Source organism: Rhinoderma darwinii, chromosome 5 (assembly GCF_050947455.1).
Source record: "Rhinoderma darwinii isolate aRhiDar2 chromosome 5, aRhiDar2.hap1, whole genome shotgun sequence".
Lineage (NCBI taxonomy): Eukaryota > Metazoa > Chordata > Amphibia > Anura > Rhinodermatidae > Rhinoderma > Rhinoderma darwinii.
In genome coordinates, this window is record NC_134691.1 from 297,272,227 (window position 1) to 297,292,955 (window position 20,729).

General features: G+C 41.0%; 1 protein-coding gene across 1 annotated transcript in view; it reads right to left on the bottom strand.

The window, feature by feature from the left end:
* The window catches only part of RAPGEF5 (Rap guanine nucleotide exchange factor 5), a 236,998-nt gene that overhangs the window by 104,307 nt on the left and 111,962 nt on the right, over positions 1–20,729 (bottom strand). The window contains exons 7-8 of the mRNA XM_075827325.1: positions 20,594–20,642; positions 6,922–6,995 (exon numbers count right to left, since the gene is read on the bottom strand). Coding sequence (XP_075683440.1) covers positions 6,922–6,995; positions 20,594–20,642 — 123 coding nt within the window. The remainder of the gene's footprint in view (positions 1–6,921; positions 6,996–20,593; positions 20,643–20,729) is intronic.

The window sequence follows — 20,729 nt, forward strand, 5'->3', positions numbered from 1 at the left end:
CGACACAATCAAAACTCAGTGCTTGCACAATTTATTCTGAACGAACCCCCTAGTGAATAATTTAGATCGGGAACTAGTTTTCACCAAAACTCCTTTTAAGTAAGTTCAACAAATAATAATTGTTATTAGTCACCTGTGTGATCTGGCACATATAAAAATTTACACAAGATCTCTGCTTGCTCAACATTCTCCCCTGCTAGAAGTTTTCTTTCTGTGGAGTAGGTTTTACATTATCCATCTTGGTGGTCACTAAGAAATAAAGCAGTTTTGCAGTTCAAAACATACTCATCATGTAACGTACACCATCAAGCAAAACCACATTTGACCTGTCAGATTCTACGCACACCTAAACCAATATACTATAAGGATTAAATACTCACAGGAAACTTTTTATATGTTGAAGCCAAGTTAGAAGGGATGAATAGTTGGCGAACAGTTCAGAAACTTTTTATTTCTACCTTAAACCCTGATATAGTGGAAAAGGTCAGCAAATAAATCAGGATGTGGACTGAAGCGACCAAAGGAAGCTTTGACAGCCAGGATACGGGTTTTGAAGGAACACTATTTATGGTCAAGGACCGAACAGGAAATGCTTTTCTATACTACGTCATACAGTGAGGCAACATGACTTTAGGATCAGGACAAGAACATGCCGACTGAAAAATAGGAAAAATAATTAGCCATATACTTTTGCCTGTCACTTCCTCTGAAAACTTCTTGAGAAATTAAGCAGCCGCCATTAGGAGCAGCTCAGAAGCTAACCGCATACAATGTACACATTATAGGATCTTCTTTTATTCCAGAAACGGTGCCATTTCTGTCCATGGGTTGTCTTGTATTGCAGTTTTGCCCTATTGATTTGAAAAAGAATGGACTGCAGTACTAGACACAGCCTATGGATAGACGTGGCACTATTTCTGGTATAAAAAAAAAAATCCTTCTTTTATAATTCCAAACTACCCCTTTAAAACAGTATGTAGAAAGCTTCCATGCTCCCCCTACCGGTGACTATAGCCATCCATAAAGTTATCACATCGATATACCCAAAAACAACTTTATGGCGTTAAAAGGTGGATATTCACTTCAAAGTGTAGCTCTTGTACAAAAGGTAATTTATCTTGGATCTCAGTATGTAAAAGAAAATGTGTAGGGAATGCTACATGGAAATCATGTAAATATTGGTATTGATTATGTGTAATCCAGACATGTATGATCAAGCTGATAAATTAGGGTGTATTCACACAGCTCCCGGCACATACGTCGTACGCATCCATAGAGCCTCATTAATTTATGTAATTTCACCTTTTTTCAACTGCATAGAATGTCGTACCCAACAATGCTATTCCATACACGGACATCCCGCAAAAATTTATACCGTACAATATACATTTCTCTTTTAGCAAGGTAGCCTATGGGCGACATATGCCACTGTATTCCTATCCAGTGGCATACATGGGAGGCTTACGTCAAAGGTTTACTTTGGGAAATACTCCCGATGTATACCTTCAACGTACACTGCAAAAACTTTGTGAATACACCCAAATCTGATGAAAGATAATGGACTGCGTTCACACTGAACATACGGTTATCAATATGCAGTAGACGATCATTGGTGTATAACACATTTGGAATTATTATTAAGTCTGAAACTATTTTGCACCAAATAAGTAAAATAAAATAAAAAATATCTGACTGTTTAGCATTTTTAATAACGAACACGTCTGAGGCCGTCTATATCTATGTTGAAAATGTAATTTTGTTTTATTAAAGGAAGCCAGAATGATTTTTCTAGATGACCCCAATGCATCAACCAGACATATTTCTATCATGTGCAAAGCGTACAGGTCAAAGCACGTTACTTTATCATGTAATGTCACATGTATTGATTTACTACTTTCTCCCTCAAGTTCTATATATCAAACAATGAAGTATCCATTGATTCATTTACTTGCAGTCTATGCCTATAATAAACATTACCTTTCTGATAATATAGAACACCATAATAAAAACATAACCGGCTCATTTTATACCATATTAGATCTACAAGGTGGTGTGCAACTAAATAGCTATATAATAATATTATGTGGAAAGGTAATAGCATTGACTTTCATTATTCCAGTATTATTTTCAGAGCGCACAGTGAGGACCAGCGATCAGCGGCACACAGCGGATGATGGATTATACAGATTGTGTTTATTATCTAGAACACAACATCAAATGAGGCTTTGCTGGGAAGTGTGGAGGACAGGCCGTCCAAGCCGTGTTCGCTGTAACAAGACAGATCCTTCAGTGAATATCCCACTCCCAGGGGAAACACCTAATGTTCTATCATGGCAGCGAGGGAAATGTGAGAATTACATGGGGAATAGATGGGACTGGAAAAGCATGTGGTCGGCTGGTCCACATAAATGGAACGATCATGTAATACATTATTGATTTATTTCAGTGTTCTACTTTATCATCAGGGTCCAGCATTACAGGCTCAATTACGTACCAACATTTCATTACATTTTTTTTACTTTTAAGTAATTCTGTATTTAGTTTCATTGTTGCATCTATTTTTTTTTTTGTGTTCTCGATTTTCTACCATTGTGCATTTATCTCCTTGTATTACAGATTTATTGGTGTATATACTTACCTGAATCTAAATATTATTAACACTTGAATAGACTGAGAGGTTATCTATAGTTTGGCATTGTATTTGTTGCATAGCCAGGCTGTTATCCAGCACATAAAAACCTAAAAATAAAAAGTCTACTCTGCTTTTTTTTTTTTTTTTATTTCTCAGCAGATCTTTTCTTATACATAAAAAAGAGCAATGGACCTACAAGGTACTAATATAAATTAAGCAAAATCTGAATGATATTACTACATTGATGCAAAAAAGTACATTTCACTCTGTGGGGCGTAGAAAGGTAAAAACCCGTGTAGGACTCCGTATGCTTTGCAGAAATAAAAGTTACACCATTTTCCAATATATTTCTGTATTCATTCCTCACAGTTTTCAAGATCTCTGCTTGTTGTTATTCTGTAGGAAAATTCATTGTTTACTTGCAATGAATAAAATTCTGTCAATAGTCATGTGAGGGACATTGGACGTAAACAATGAATGTTCCTATTGACTAACAGCAAGCAGAGATCTTGAAAACTTTTATAAATGAATACAGAAAGTATAATGGACAATTTTAATTATACAAAACATAACATTTATTGGTTGAAATCGGACAACCTCAAAATTTATTAAATTTATAGGTTAAATGGGAAAACACAAATTTATGTGTTACACACATTTTTTGCTCCTCTATTCTAGGCATTCCCCCATTTTTTTGGCTCTCAGTTTGTCACATTGTTGATTTCATAGGTGTCTTGTGTCACAGCACAGAATACAGAATTTTTCTTTTATATATTGTTGGATATATAAGTACATGTGACCTCAGTATCATACTATTGTATCCTTTTAATATTGTATCCAGGACTTACAGTCCAGTCCATGTTAAAATAACCTACATAGTACTCACAAAGTATATAGAGACCCAGGTCTATTGTTACATCTTATTGGAGATGTCTTTTTTGCTGTAGCACGTCCTGTATTACATTACATTTGGTCTTTGTGTGTGTTAGATGTTTTTACTTGTTTTTCTAATCAAATTTGTACTCTTTTCATTATTTTGTAATGGGTGTGCGCTACTTTATAATGTGCTCTTTTTCTTTGGTCTGGTAGTTGCATTTTTGTGGCAACAAAAGCTACTCAAATTTTTATATAGTGTTGCCCGTACATAACAAGTTCTCAGCTGTTTACCCTATGGCAGGACACTTTAGCGGAACTGCGAGAAGCTTTCCTGTCCACATGCGCCAATATTCACACATCATGATTTTAACAGCAAGTGGAATCTATCCCACAATGAAATGCTGCGGTTCTGAAGGCTAAAAGCAATACTTAATGGGTGTCTCTAATAAAGTGACCATTTAGTGTATATGAAATGCAGCATCCAAATAAGGATTTATAGAAGTCAATAAAATAGCTCCTATTATTAACATACAGTTTCCCATTGCTAATATTTATTTGAAAAATGACAAAGTCCAAAATGTCTTATATAACATTAATAAAAAAAAAAAAAAAAAAAAAGCCAGGTCTGGCTTCTCTAACCCCAGGGGAAAATGTAGCATTACACGCCAGCCATTCAAATGAACAGCCAATAACATAATGTAAGAGCAGGCTGGGTCCACCAGAGTAGCTATCCATTCTGGCTCGTAGAGAAGGGTACCGAACAGTCCGGCGGCTTCTGCATTTAGTGCTTCTATAGATTATTATAGGAGCCACCAACAAGGCTCCCTGTATGGACAACAAGAGCCTAGGTGGCAAAGTGAACACTTTGTCTCCATTTCTTTATAAATGGTGTCCTGCATGGACACTATGTTGACCCATGCTGCAATATCTTGTAAGGGAAGAATTTGGGGGCATTGAAATATATAATGAAAATGTGCAGGAAGGTATACCCAGGATTATATAAATGCATTACAATTGTAGGAGGTATACTTTAAGACAAAAGGTTATGGCTAGGTGGGTACGTTGTTTTGTGCTGTATTTAATTGAACTGCATTGAGTCATGTAGTGACAATGCAAGCAAATAGGGTTGCATTAAAGAGGTATTTCCAGAATGGACAATTATCACCTATCCACATAAGCGACAATTGTCTGATCGCTGGGGACGAACCGATCACTTGAACGAAGGTCCCAAGGTTCCTCCTCTCTGCACCCCACTCAGTGAGAAGCTGGAATGGAGCGGTGGACACGCATGCGCCCTGTCACTCCAATCAAGGTCTATGGGACTGATGGAAGAAGCAATGTTCTTAGCTGTCTCCATCAGTCCCATAAACTTTGAATGGAGCCGTACCACACATGCTCGTCTGTCGCCCCATTCAAAGTTCTCTTCACTGCAGTCGTGCAGGCAGCAGAAAGGGGGGGGGGGGGTTCGGAACCAGCATTCTAGTGATCGGTGGGGGTTCCAGCAGTAAGGCCCCCAGGGATAAAACACTTATTACCTATCCCTTGGATAGGTGATAATTGACCATTGTGGGACTACCCCTTTAAGATACAACTTTTACTGCAACTTTCAGTTGCACTCCATTAAATTCAATCAGAATCATAAGCAAAGTGATTTGTTAATTACATTCTGAACACCAAAGTGAAATAAAATAATAATAATTACTGCAACTGACTGAGCGTTGCTTTTTACAATTAAATTCTATACTTGCATACACTGTATTTATATGATTCAGAATGGCAGATTATTTCAGATTGCAAGCATTTTTGGGGCTTTTTATTTAGATATTTTTTTCACTTCACTTAAAGAGGCTCGGTCACCAGATTTTGCAACCCCTATCTGCTATTGCAGCAGATCGGCGCTGCAATGTAGATTACAGTAACGTTTTTATTTTAAAAAAACGAGTATTTTTGGCCAAGTTATGACCATTTTTGTATTTATGCAAGTGAGGCTTGCAAAAGTACAACTGGGCGTGTTGAAAACTAAAAGTACAACTGGGCGTGTATTATGTGCGTACATCGGGGCGTTTTTACTTCTTTTACTAGCTGGGCGTTCTGACGAGAAGTATCATCCACTTCTCTTCAGAACGCTCAGCTTCTGGCAAATCACGCTGTGACGTCACACATTGACACCAGAGGCTACAGTTGATTCTGCAGCAGCATCAGCGTTTGCAGGTAAGTAGCTACATCGACTTACCTGCAAACGCGGATGCTGCTGCAGAATCATCTGTAGCCTCTGGTGCCGATGTGTCCTCGCTCGTCTGACACGATGCAGGACCTGGGGAAGTGACGTCACAGCGTGATCTGGCAGAAGCTGGGCGTTCTGAAGAGAAGTGGATGATACTTCTCGTCAGAACGCCCAGCTAGTAAAAGTAGTAAACACGCCCCGATGTACGCACATAATACACGCCCAGTTGTACTTTTACTTTTCAACACGCCCAGTTGTACTTTTGCAAGCCTCATTTGCATAAATACAAAAATGGTCATAACTTGGCCAAAAATGCTCGCTTTTTAAAAATAAAAACGTTACTGTAATCTACATTGCAGCGCCTATCTGCTGCAATAGCAGATAGGGGTTGCAAAATCTGGTGACAGAGCCTCTTTAAATGTAGAAATATGTAATATGACAACGCAGGTAACTCTCAGTAATCGCCACAACTGGAAGTCAAGATGTCAAAATAAATTCAAATAATTAGAATGACTACAAAAATGAAAACAGTTGTACAGGATTAGAAAGACACTAATAGAAAATGCCACGATTTAAACCAATGTGAAAATTTACAGTATGGCGACTATATTATCATATGCTGCCTATTTAGCATCTGCACTACACAGATCCCAAATACACTCATGTGCATGAGCACTATTCATCCTTTTACACGGGCCGATATGGGTTGTGAAAACTAGCGCCGATTAACAATACGAACGCCCATTCCAAAAGCACAACGATCAGTCGATGAATGAGCAAACGCTCGTTCATCGGCTGATCTGCTTGTTTACACAGCCAATAGAATGGTCGCTAGTCGGCAGCACATCTTCCTGTGTAAACATGGAGTTGTGCTGCCAACATAATGGATATGTATGGAAACAAACGATCGTAGTAACAATCGCTCATCTCCATACATAACTAATCATTAATGATTGGTTATGTATGGAGATGAGCATTTGCTCGTTCATCGGCTGATCGTTGTGCTGTTACACAGGGCAATGATTGGAATGGGAGTTCGTATGCACGCTCATTTGCCCGATCATTGGCCTCTGTAGAAAGACCCTGTAGGGCTGATGCATATTACTCTGACACATAGATACAAAAGAGATCAGCATAAGAACTAGCACAATGTCAACAATGTCAGATAAGTGAAGTGTTAGCAGATTACCTCTGTGTCTGATGTATGTTCAGAATTTGTTGGACTGGATTCTTCTGGGCAGTTAAACTCTTCTTCATCACTGACTGTAAAAGAAAAGGAAAGAGGTTGTGATTATAATCAGTACCGGATTACCATCTCAGAAGCCTTTAGGCACAGATTGTCTGGCAGCTTAGACTTTGCGCATGAAGTACGCCACGTCATGTATGGGTTTAAAGTTTTTGTCTGTTCTTACAAAATATAGCAGAACTTTGCGGTGCACTTATCACAACATTTAGCAGCCTTTCCATTCTCCCTCCCCGGGGACTTCTAACAGCAGCATTGTGAATGACTTATTAACATATCATTTACTTATGACTACACACCGTTCAGTGCATGCCTTTCAACCTACGCCGTTACTCCAGGGTCGCCTATAGGCTATGTTCACACTGACGTTTTTTAACTAAGTTTTTTTTGTTCCGCCATTTTTACAAGAAAAGAGAGAGATTTTCTGTTAACATTCCCAATGTCTTCAATGCAATTTTTGTGCTATCGTCTAGGTTCTGTTGCTTTGCACTGACAGAATAATGTTGTCTGCTACAGTATTCAGAAAACTTTCAAATGGATGTGTCAGAAATAAAAGCCTTGATGCCAGTGTTAAGGCCTTATTCACACGAACGTGTTTCTATACAGTGTGATGTTCGTTTTAACAACAGACAGCACAATGACCTGTGTAATTTAATGGAGCTATTCACACATCAGTTTTTTTTTCACGGAGCGTTCGTCCGTTACGAGAAACTCACTACATCTCCTATTCTAGTCCGTTTTGCGGACTCGCCCATTAAAGTCTATATGGATGTGAAAGAAAAAGCAAGCACACATCTGTGTGCGGTCCATTTTTCACACATCAGTAACAGAAATGCAGAAGAAAAAAAGAATATCTAAACCAGGAAGTGCTTGCAGAGGAGAAACATGGACAAGAAAATCGGATGACACACGGGCGACATACGGATGTGGAAAACATACACATGGAACGCACAAGTGCGCCGCACAGATTTACACATGGGCGAAATATGGTCTGTTTTTTGACGATGCAAATCAGACACGCTCGTGTGATAGATGCCTTACAGAGCCTATCACTACTAACAAAACAAATAAAAACACAGATACATTGCTACCTATACCTGTGACTAACTACACATCTTCCCATAAACCAATGACCATCAAACAAATTAATAAATGTACTTGGATTCCTAATGGGGTACGTCAGATAAATAAAGTCACAATTACAACAGATCATTGCCATTGCACTCCACCCAGTGACGTTATTCTTTAAGTAGAGAGGCAAAGTCCACTCACTCAACACATTCCACCCACTTTGGTCTTCAGCACAAGAGGATTCAAAATATGAGGTTTTCATTCATGACTGTCAACTAGGATCTTACAGTTGTCACAGATTGCCACCACCTCTAAGGAGCAGCTCGGCACCCTGTCAGTCAACCTACCAGTGACAATACTTTTACAGTGTATATGTGAATTCCCAAATTATAGCGATATTAAAGTTATATTACAATGTTCTTACTGTAGTGTCACTTATTTATTGGCTTTGGGCAGAGATGATTAGATATTGGAGAGAAAACATTAACATTTTACAGGACAAACACATTTATTATTATATTATATACTGAATAGCCACATTATTAGAGACACCCATGTAGTAGTGTCTTGGACCTCCTTTGGCCTTCAGAACTGCAGCAATTTGTAGTGGCATAGATTCTACTAGGTGTTGAAATCGTTCTGCAGGAATATTGAGCCATGCGGACAGGATAGCTTCTCACAGTTCCAGCTAAAGTGTCCTTCTGCCATAGGATAAACAGCTGCCATGAAGGGATGAATTTGGTCAGGCTTCATGCACAAGACTGTGCCCGTAATTTCGACCCGTAATTACGGGAACGGCCAGCCGCGGCTGGACGTTTTTATTGGCCGTGCTCCCATTATAAAGTATAGGAGCACGGTCCGTAAAATAAAAAAATAGGACATGTCCTATTTTTTCGGCAGGTTTCTATGGCACGGACACCCTCCCATAGACATACGGGAAGGTGTCCGTCGGCCATAGAAATGAATGGGCCCAAAATTACGTAATTATGGTCCGTAATTACAGGCGATTTTACGGTCGTGTGCATGGGGCCAGCCCCACTGTTCAAAAATCCATCCACAGGTATCAGAGGACCAAAGGTGTGCCAAGAAAGCATTACCCACACCATTACTCCACCTCCACCAGCCTAACAGGAAGGATTCATCCATTCAGGCTGCTTGCGCTAAATTCTGACCATCCCATCAGCACTAGCGTTGTATTTGGCTGCAATTTGTTGACTGTGCACCGCCTGATCTACACAACAATTCTTGACATCCTCCACTGACTTCTTTCGTCACCAAGTTGTTGACGTCCACAGGTGTCCCTTTCGATGGATTTTTTTTCTCGATCACACCATTCTCAGTTTGCTCTCGACACCATTTCATGAGTAAACCCCACAAGGTTGGCAGTTTTTTAAATACTGGCCCTGGCTAGTCTAGAACCAATGACCATGCCTCATTCAAAGTCGTTCTGATGTGGATTAACACAAACTGATCCATGGAAAACTTGATTTAATGATGCACTGCAGAGCCATGTGTCTAATTTCCATACCGGAAAGATCCAATCGTGAAAGGTCAACTGTCTCTAATAAAGTGACTATTCAGTGTAGATTTATACAACTCCCATTGAACCCTGCAATTAATCGATTTATATTAAGCCCCTAAATATCCCGTCCCCCACACTGGTGACTGCAGGCAGATGGATTTTTTCTTTCTTTCATGTAAAGGGACATTCAATCATTAACAGGACTCTTTCCACAAAAAACAAGGCTTCAAATAGCAAAATAAACGTAGAAAAAAATCCTACACTCCTTAAAGCGGTATTCCCATCTTATAGTATTACCATCTTGTAAAGTGATGATTATATATATATATATATATATACACAAATATATATATATATATATATATATATTGCCTATTCCACTTATTGTTAAAATTTACTCGATGCATTCCATAATTATTTATGGAACGCTATTGCTACGCTGTTTCTGTAGCTCCTATTCACTTCTGTGGGAGTTACAAAAACAGCGTAGCTCAGAAAACTCAACTGTTTCCATAATCCTAGCTAACTTGCCACAAATTAACTGACCAGATGCGGCGGCCAATAGGAGGAGAGGGGTTCAGGGGAGCCCCGTTCTCGAGATAGGTGCAGAGCTGGCAACACTTTACTACAAGATCATAAAGGATACAAAAGCAGCAATTTTGCTAACCCTGTGTTTTCTTGGGAAGTTTCTTTATAATGAAACAGGCATAAAACCTGTGGTCTTTGGATAACAGCCAAATATAGAGGGCTTAAGTTTATGCCAACACCAACTGTATACTGTTTTTTGAACAGATTAGCCTGGGAGAAATCTAGTATCTCCATATATTTTACGTCAGTTGGAGAAAGCTCTACTTGATGTATAGACAATTTGCAAATGCAGCCCCAGAAGGACATAAATTACATCCAGTATTTACATTTGATAGTAAGGGTTTTCAAGGCTGAAAAAAAGACATAAATCCATAGAGTTCAGCCTATTATCCTGCAAGGTTCATCCAGAGGAAGGCAAAAACCCCTGTGAGGCAAAAGCCAATCTTTCTCATCTAAGGGAAAAATATCCTTCTTGACTCGAAATTTGGCAAACAGAATAAATCCCTAGATCAACAACCTATTTCCAGAAATCTAGTAACCATAACTTATAATATTATTACACACAAGAAAGGCATCCGGGCCCCTTTTTAACTCGATTAGTAAATTCACCATAGCAACTTTGGCAGAGAGTTCTATAGTTTCATTGCTCTTACTGTAAAGAATCAATCTTCTTCTATGTTTGTTTAGAAACGGTCTTTCCTCTAGATGTAGTGAATGCCCACTTGTTATAGTTACAGTGCTGGGTATAAATAAATGCCTCCCAACTGCCCTGGATCCAGCAGCTCAGTCCCTTATTCTGGGTGATGTTGCGCTGTCTCGGGAGGCCTGTCCCGGTTTCAAGGGTATCTGTATCCTTAGGACGCAGATACAGCTTAATACAATGATGGAGCAGGGAGCCATCTGCTTCCTGTTCCATCATTCATACTGTAACGCTTGCCATGGTAGCCTGCCTGCGCCGAGTCACACAAACCACAGACTGGAAGAGACTTGCAGAGGAATATCCTCTATTCGTCGTAGGAACGGCGCTAGGCGAGTATTTCTTTTAAGATTTCTAGAGGGCATTAACCTATGTATGGGGAATTATACTGTGTGTGTGTGGGGTGGCACTATGGGAACATGATATGGTGTGTGGGGCACTATTGGGGCATGTTTACTTTTAAAAACATAAACTAGGAGTCGTGGTCTAAAACAACCTCTCAGTTCACGGTTTTCAAGTTTAACCAGCTCTAGAAAAATATATATATGCTGGACCAGTAGAGTAAGAAGAAAATTAGAAGTCAATAAACTAGGATTATAGTGTTTACATTTTTCGGTTCACTATTTAAATATACAATGTATTGTGTAGTGCCAGTATTGTAACGTAGTACACATTAAAATTCATCTTTAAAAAAATCGATCACTGGGACAGGACCCCTTTATATTGGATTCTTTTAGAGAGGACGCTAAACTGATTCTTGGTAAGGGGGACAGAAAATAGTTTGCAACACATGTACCTTCCCATCCTGAGTGCTTTCAGCCATTGAATAGAGAGCTACTACCCTGCAGTCTCATAATTTCGAAGGTGCTGTGGGCAGTGCTCATTTATACCCGTTGGTGTAGTTTTGTTCAAATGCCCTGGAACCCCCCCTGTTTCATGTTTTCTTTTCAATATAGGGTCTTATTCGAAAGATGTTAATGCAAAACTTGGACAGACCTGGTTATTTTAAATTATACCATAATTAAAAGGGTGTTAAGGGAATTTAATATTTTAAGCCAATGTAAAGTAACGTTTAATCTCAAGATTAGGATCTACTTCCTGTGTGATCCAAAGAGACATTTCAGTCATATTTACCTTACTGCACCTAACTATAATTAGTTTGTTATAAAATATTTTCCTTTTATGCATGTCAGGTCCCTTCATTGCAGGATAACTAGGCTGCCAGATGTCTGAAGACAGATGTGGCTTAGTCTCAAGAAATCAAATCTCGGTGTGATTTTTCCATGGAAGAATAGCTATCATCTGATGGGTGCACAGGTGAAGGATCCAATTACAGGAGGAAGACAATTGATTAGCACATCAGCTTGGGCAAACATGGAAAAGTCCAATTACTGTTCGCATAAACAAATGTGATCTAAGTTTTGTCAGTCATTGTTAATAAAGATCATTTGGGAAGAGCTGCAATCTATATTATTGTAGTATAGTATTAAAGGGTTTGTGCTATGAATGAATATTACATTACAATTTCTCAATTGGAATCAATTTTAACCCCTTCCTGCAAATTGACGTGAATATACATCCTAGCAGGAGGGAGCGGGGAGTATGGAGTGGGCTAATGAGCTCAGAAAACTCCATACGCAGCGGGTGTCAGCTGTGTATTACAGCTGACACCCTGTTAAAACGGCCGGCCAGGTCTGCCCAGAGGCAGACTTATCAGGAGAGCGTTAAAAGTACCATACACTGCAATACATAAGTATTGCAGTGTAGAATACCCGCGATCTGTTTTTTGGTCACCTCTCCTCCCCAAAAATTGGAATACAAAGTGATCAAATAGTATATGTACCCCAAAATGGTACTACTGACACCAAAATTGCTCCATTGCATAACTTTGATTAAAGGCATCTAGTCTGAAACACGTAAGTGAAGTTATGCCATGAATTTTAACATGAACAATTAAAGATGAACGTTCCTGTTGCTGGACCTGGCCTTTCTTTCTAGGATCTGTCACCCAGCACACCAGCCCCCATTTCTACTTTTCTACTTCAGACAGAAGATTTGGCATAATATTCACGAACAAGGAACCTCTGGATAAATAGTGCTATACGTCCCTCTTGGGCTATACAGTGCTACAGTGCTACAGTGGGTTATATTGTGGGAATATACAGAACAAAAGAGAATTTACATAGTAAGAGTAATTAAGAATTGCCCATACCATCAGTAAGCAATACTGTAATTGTAATCCATGGAAACTTCCTGCAATGCCCAGGGTAGGAACGGGTTAGGAGCTGAAATACATTGTGCTGCCAGCTACAGCTACAGGATTTTTTTCTATAGTCAAAGATCTATCCGCCACAGAACAAAACAACAATCTAAAGGCATGAAGCGCAAAAGAAAATGGAGCTTGTGTTGTGCAGGAGAGAACAGCATCATGGTTAATCCACTTCACTAGCGGCATAGTTTATAGCTATGATGATGCAGGGCAGCACATAGCCCGCTAGCTATTCTGAGTAGTGATATGTAACAATCCATCATTTTCTACCACTGCCTCCACTTACTGTATATCTACTGCAGATATTTATTTTCACCAAATATGCTATAAAACTGCTCATTAATTCAGGAATATGTTGGAAGCTCCTGGGAGCAGACAGTCCAGATAACAAGTGCTAAGAGGCATATTTTACTAAGTAAATCCGTTAGATTACAAAAAGGAAACTAATTAGTGCTATGAATATTCAGCGGCGCCACAGATAGAGGGAGATTTCTTTCATTACAGTAACTCCGTGCAAAAGCACCATGTCCCCCCGTGATACAAACACAGGACATTATTAACACAAACCGGAGGTTTCTCCCGCCTGGTTATCATTCTGACTTTTTAATTTGGAAATGCTGCAGAGATTAAAAACCAATTAGCTGAGTATTCTATAACCTCATATACAAAGAACCACAATACATCACAAGCCCACTATGCAAACGTTACTAATGTTTCCTTGGTCTCAAACCTACGTTTATGCATATATAAAAGAAATAAGGTAGTGATGTTACACCCGCAGCTTCACGTGGCAATGTCTGGGGGATTTTCTGTATACTGAGAAAAAAAGGAAACTGGGCTGAAGAAAGATACACAGAAACACTTCCTTTCTTTGACAAAAGAATCGAGCAGAACACAGAGATTATCCGAGCAGACATCCAGATTGGTCACATTGTAGGAACAGAACAAAAGTGATTTTCCCATATTGACAATGTTATTGTATGGCAGAATGATGCAGATACATCATGTTACTATTTTCCAGACATTTAAAGGGAGGTAATTTGTCAGGTTGTCATTTTGTTTCAGCCTTCCTGGCAATTCATCGAAACCCAATGTAAAAAAGAATCAACTTCCCCTTTGTTTACCATAAGTTAAAGACAGGTGCCAACTGTACAGAACATGGCAAATAATAACCCGGTGTAAAGTGACATTGATTTTATTCAACAGCCGCAGCTTGATACCAAGCTAAATCTGCAGTGATGAACAATAAGAATTCCAACCTAGCTCTTCATACAAAAGCCTCTGCCCGATACAAATAAAAAACAGAAGAATATACAGTTCAAAGTGTACGTGTACTGGAGGACATGACAACTCTCTGGTAAAGAACATTGGGGGGAGTTTACTAATACTGACTTTTCATATGCCGCCTTAAACTGAAGTGCGCTGGAGTACAATGTATCAAATATTTTGAGAAGCACATGTCTATTAATAAGTTTGGTGCATTATTGGCTTTCCGTGCACCAGAAATTGCAATTTAAGGCTGGGTTTACACCTGCGTTGTTGTGTTCCATTGCTCTGCTTAGTCAGAGGAGCAGAACAAGGGAATAACGGAACCAACGGTGACTTTTAATGGGTTCCATCGGCTTTCCGTTGTGGTGTCTGTTATTTTACCGGACACAATAGCACAGAATGCTGTGCTATTGTCTCCAGTAAACTCCTGCAAACCCTGCCGGATCTGCGTCAAAGGCCCTTAACGGAGCCTCTGACGCAGATGTGAACATAGTCTAAGACTGCTATGAGCAAGGATAGTAAATCTGTCGGCCCCATGCCTCCCCTTAAACTCTGCCCACTTTCTTGCCACTTTTCTTTGTGCAATAATAATACTAAGCAGCCACGTCCCTCCTGAATAGTACCGTAGGTGTGAAAGTGGCTGTTCATCAGTATTTTTCACCTGTGCTACCTCCCTCATATAGTAATGTGGCTTGTCTGCATCCTGCTGGGAACTGTTTTTTTAACTTGCCCTATTATCAATGAGGATGGCCTTTTTTCTGTGATTTTTAGTACATTTGACCCCATTTTCTGTGATTTGTTTGTAATGTTAGTGTAGGAACTCACAAGACAATAAGGATCTTTGACGCAAGTTGCGAGCTTGTGTATTTTCGCCAAAATATCAGTTAATACCTTAAGTTTATTATTTTTGTAGGATTTAGCCTGGCCTTGTGATGTTGGGGCAGAATGGGGTGTCAGTACTTCGTGTGGTGCACTTAGAAGGTGCTGGACAGCCTGCCTGATGTAATAGTATTGGTGTCACTAATAGGATGCTCACCAGCATGTTGCACTAGACCAGTGGTCTCAAACACGCAGGCTGTGGGCCACATGCGGACCCTGAGGCTGTCATCAGTGGCCCGTGGGACACCGTAGCTCTCTCGGGAAAGGAGAGAGCAGGCCAAAGGAGGAATGCGCCGGCGTTCCTTCATGTTGTCATGAAGGAGGGCAGTCTCTTTCCAGAGATGAGCAACGGCCACGCAGTTCCCTGTAGTTAGTTTAACCCTACACCCTGTAGATATTGCCCCCCCGCCTGTAGATAGCGCTGCATTCCCGACGGGGACCTCCCAACCGTCCCGGATTCAGCGGGACAGTCCCAAATTCCAAGGGTATGTCCCGCTGTCAACTATATCTACATCCTCAGGATGCGGATACAGTTAAATCCAATGCTGAAGCAAGGAACTATTAGGTCCCTGCTTCAGCATTAGTTCAGAGCGGAGGAGCAGAGGGAGCTCGCCGAGGACTTCACAGCTCACACATATATGGATAGTGACGTCAGTGGCTACTCCTGGAGCGGAATTCCCATTGCCGACGTTCTGGCAATAGATTATGCTCCAGGAGTAGCCCCTGACATCACTGTCCATATATGGACAGTCAATATATGGACAGTCAATATATGGACAGTGACATCAGGAGTTCCCTCTAGGAGTGGAATCCCCGGCCTATGCTCTGGTTGGTGATTCCACTCCTAGAGGGAGTCCCAATGGCACTATCTACAGGGGTGTGGTGATATCTTCAAGCGGGTGTGGCGCTATCTATAGAGGGCACTGTGGCACTATCCACAGAGGGCAGCGTGGCACTATCTACAGAGGGCAGTGTGGCATTATCTACAGAGGACACTGTGGCAGTATCTACGGAGGGCACTGTGGCATTATCTACAGAGGGCCGTGTGGCAATCTCTACAGAGGGCACTGTGGCATTATCTACAGAGGGCACTGTGGCAATCTCTACAGAGGGCACAGTGGCAATCTCTACAGAGGGCACTGTGGCAATCTCTACAGAGGGCACTGTGGCAATCTCTACAGAGGGCACTGTGGCAATCTCTACAGAGGGCACTGTGGCAATCTCTACAGAGGGCACTGTGGCAATCTCTACAGAGGGCACTGTGGCAATCTCTACAGAGGGCACAGTGGCAATCTCTACAGAGGGCACTGTGGCAATCTCTACAGAGGGCACTGTGGCAATCTCTACAGAGGGCACTGTGGCAATCTCTACAGAGGGCACTGTGGCAATCTCTACAGAGGGCACTGTGGCAATCTCTACAGAGGGCACTGTGGCAATCTCTACAGAGGGCACTGTGGCAATCTCTACAGAGGGCACTGTGGCAATCTCTACAGAGGGCACTGTGGCAATCTCTACAGAGGGCACTGTGGCAATCTCTACAGAGGGCACTGTGGCAATCTCTACAGAGGGCACTGTGGCAATCTCTACAGAGGGCACTGTGGCAATCTCTACAGAGGGCACTGTGGCAATCTCTACAGAGGGCACTGTGGCAATCTCTACAGAGGGCACTGTGGCAATCTCTACAGAGGGCACTGTGGCAATCTCTAGAGGGCACTGTGGCAATCTCTAGAGGGCACTGTGGCAATCTCTAGAGGGCACTGTGGCAATCTCTAGAGGGCACTGTGGCAATCTCTAGAGGGCACTGTGGCAATCTCTACAGAGGGCACTGTGGCAATCTCTACAGAGGGCTTTGTAGCACTATCTAGAGGGCACTGTAGAACTATCTACAGAGGGCACTGCGGCATTATCTAGAGGGGGGCAGTGTGGCAGTATCTACAGAGGGCAGTGTGGCAGTATCTACAGAGGGCAATGTAGCACTATCTACAGAGGGCACTGTGGAACTATCTACAGAGGGCACTGTGGAACTATCTACAGAGGGCACTGTGGCACTATCTACAGAGGGCACTGTGGCAATCTCTACAGAGGGCACTGTGGCAATCTCTACAGAGGGCACTGTGGCAATCTCTACAGAGGGCACTGTGGCAATCTCTACAGAGGGCACTGTGGCAATCTCTACAGAGGGCACTGTGGCAATCTCTAGAGAGGGCACTGTGGCAATCTCTAGAGAGGGCACTGTGGCAATCTCTACAGAGGGCACTGTGGCAATCTCTACAGAGGGCACTGTGGCAATCTCTACAGAGGGCACTGTGGCAATCTCTACAGAGGGCACTGTGGCAATCTCTACAGAGGGCACTGTGGCAATCTCTACAGAGGGCACTGTGGCAATCTCTACAGAGGGCACTGTGGCAATCTCTACAGAGGGCACTGTGGCAATCTCTCAGAGGGCACTGTGGCAATCTCTACAGAGGGCACTGTGGCAATCTCTACAGAGGGCACTGTGGCAATCTCTACAGAGGGCACTGTGGCAATCTCTACAGAGGGCACTGTGGCAATCTCTACAGAGGGCACTGTGGCAATCTCTACAGAGGGCACTGTGGAAATCTCTACAGAGGGCACTGTGGAAATCTCTACAGAGGGCACTGTGGCAATCTCTACAGAGGGCACTGTGGCAATCTCTACAGAGGGCACTGTGGCAATCTCTACAGAGGGCACTGTGGCAATCTCTACAGAGGGCACTGTGGCAATCTCTACAGAGGGCACTGTGGCAATCTCTACAGATGGCACTTACACGCTCGTGTAAATCCGCCCTAAATGATATCACAGCTACAAGCAACACATCCAGGGGAATAAACTAGGGATCTTTTCGTATTGCCTCCCCTTGTACTTGTTACCTGTACTACAGCTGCAATGTTCTCACTAGTAACTGTTCGGAAACATACACATTGTGACAAATGCAACAATAGGCCACTATGCTACATTGTTGTTTTTCCGTTTGGTGCTGTGCTAAGATGATCCTCATATGGTGTCACTGGGCTGCATATAAATTGAATCTAAGAAGAACAGAGAACTCCTTATTTTTGGGTACGATTAAACAAGAATAGAAATAAAGAGAATAATAATTCATTGTACTCTGTAACTCTTTGTTGTGACCTAGAAAGCATTGCAACCGTACTAATCCATTGCACATTTTAAATGACAGCTCTACACAGATAACACTAGGACAAATTGTTGGGGCAGGACTGCAGTTAGACAATAGGTATTGATTCCAGCTATAAGGATGTATTCATACGTGCCAGGTTCGTGGATTTCCCGAAAATCGTAGCTAAAATAATTACGTTTGTCATTATTATAAAAAAATTTGGGTACCATTAAGTGTTATATTCAGGAACAGTTTTTTTTTAGTTGTTAAATATTTAACGCTTTCTATTCTTTGCTGCATTTCAGCTCTACACTTATAATATGGTGACATACTAATCTTACATCATTGATATTTCAAAAATTCATATACAGATATACATAGCTTTACCTGAAATATCATATTTGAAAAATGCTGTAGAAATAACATGAATAAATAATTTTGAAAAGCACCTTTAAAAATAAATTTTTAATACAGGCCTTCATAAACACAGTGTCTTATAGATCCATGTTGTACACATTCATAATATGTCACCTATAGAAATCTATGGGCTCATATTGTACCTCATGCGGAGGCACACAGATGTTTTGGAGTTTTTTCAGCAAATTCATATGAATGTGGATATGTATACGAATTTGACGTTGCTTCTAGGGTAGAATAGTATGCTGTACAAGGACACCATACGGCGTTACATGGAGCGTCTACGGCTCCATATTACAGAACGATAGAAACCTTGTGGCCCAAATGACGATCTCCATGCCCACAGCCTTGACGTGTGCATTGGGCATTAATCTAACGGAAGTATGCATATTGGTGGCTATTCAAACAGTGAGATAACTTAGGTGTAAGACAATTAGTTACAAATAGTTATAGTGTATTTTCAATACTCCAGATGGACCTCTGGAAACTGATTCATGTAATGTCAGAAGGTGCTATAATTTGTTAGGATATGAAATTGCCTGTAGTGGTCTAATCTAGCTGCAAAATGCAATGTTCGGCAAGTTGTCATGCAAACGCATGACATTAAGATGTCAGTTTTTAAGGACTGCCAGGTTATCAAGATACCTATTTTGTTGGGGCACTATTACACCTTTGAAAGTACATTTGGTATTGCTATACGAAGGACACTAACAGTATACTTAAAGAGGGCCTGTCACTAGGTCATATAATGCAAACTGTTTATCTGACCTGAATCTTGCTGTCCGCCTGATTCCAGCGCCGGTTTTTTATTCCGGGGTGCCCCCATTCCTGAGATATGGCCCCGTTGTGTTGGTGCCCTATGTGCTATTTGCCTGTAGCCAACAAGGTGTAAACTACACTGATTCTCCAGGGGTAAAGTCAGCAACTCAGCCTCTGACATTATCCAATCAGCTTCAGACCCGCTAGGAAGTCTTCCCTTAGCATGGTCTCGAGAGATAAGGTTATTCTGGCAAGATCACCCTGTGCCTGGCTGGTCTGAAGCTGCCTCGTGCTGATTGGACAGGTTCATAGGCTGTGAAGGTAGCTCCTATGAAACAATGTACGGCATGCCCTGTTGGCTAACTAAGGGGTATTAGCATGTAGGGCACCAACACAACGAGGTAAAACTCACAAAATTGGGGAGAGAGGGCAGGAGCAAACAAAAAAAAAAAATTGCACTAGAATCAGGGGGTCAGCGGGATTCAGGTCAGATATACAGTTTGCATTATGTGACCTAGTGACAGGTTCTCTTTAAATATAAAGGTCAATTACTAGTGTAAACTATACATACTTATTTATGCCTATTCTCCACCTAGACAATAAAAAAAATATTACATGGATCTACAATGGTAACAAACCATCTGTCCTGAAAAAAAATACAAAAAAAAACAGACTAAAAGTTCTAAAATATAAAAAATATTTTTGAAAAACAAACAAAAAAACCCCACTTTGAGACCATGAATTTTAATGGTGTAATAAAGGTTCAAAGCGTAGGGCTGAAATGACAACCCTCAGGCGATGAAGTTGTAGGGAGGCGCAGGGTTTGCATTCATGGCTGTTAATAATACAGTCCAGTGCTAACTAATTACAATACAAGGCCTAGGAACAAATATTGTATAGGCAAAATATGGATTTTTCCTGCGTTTCTGACCATGCACAGCAGTACTGTATAAGTGGACATAAAGCTTATAATTATGTGGCATCATCTGTTGGTTAACGATTACTCACCAGATTTTCGGGCTTTCAAGGCAATAACAGCTGCCAGCTCCCTCTGCACCTATGAGACAGAAAAGAAAAACATTTATATTTTAAAAGGTACTTATATGTAAAACTGAGCTCAATCAAATAAGACTCATTTAGGGCC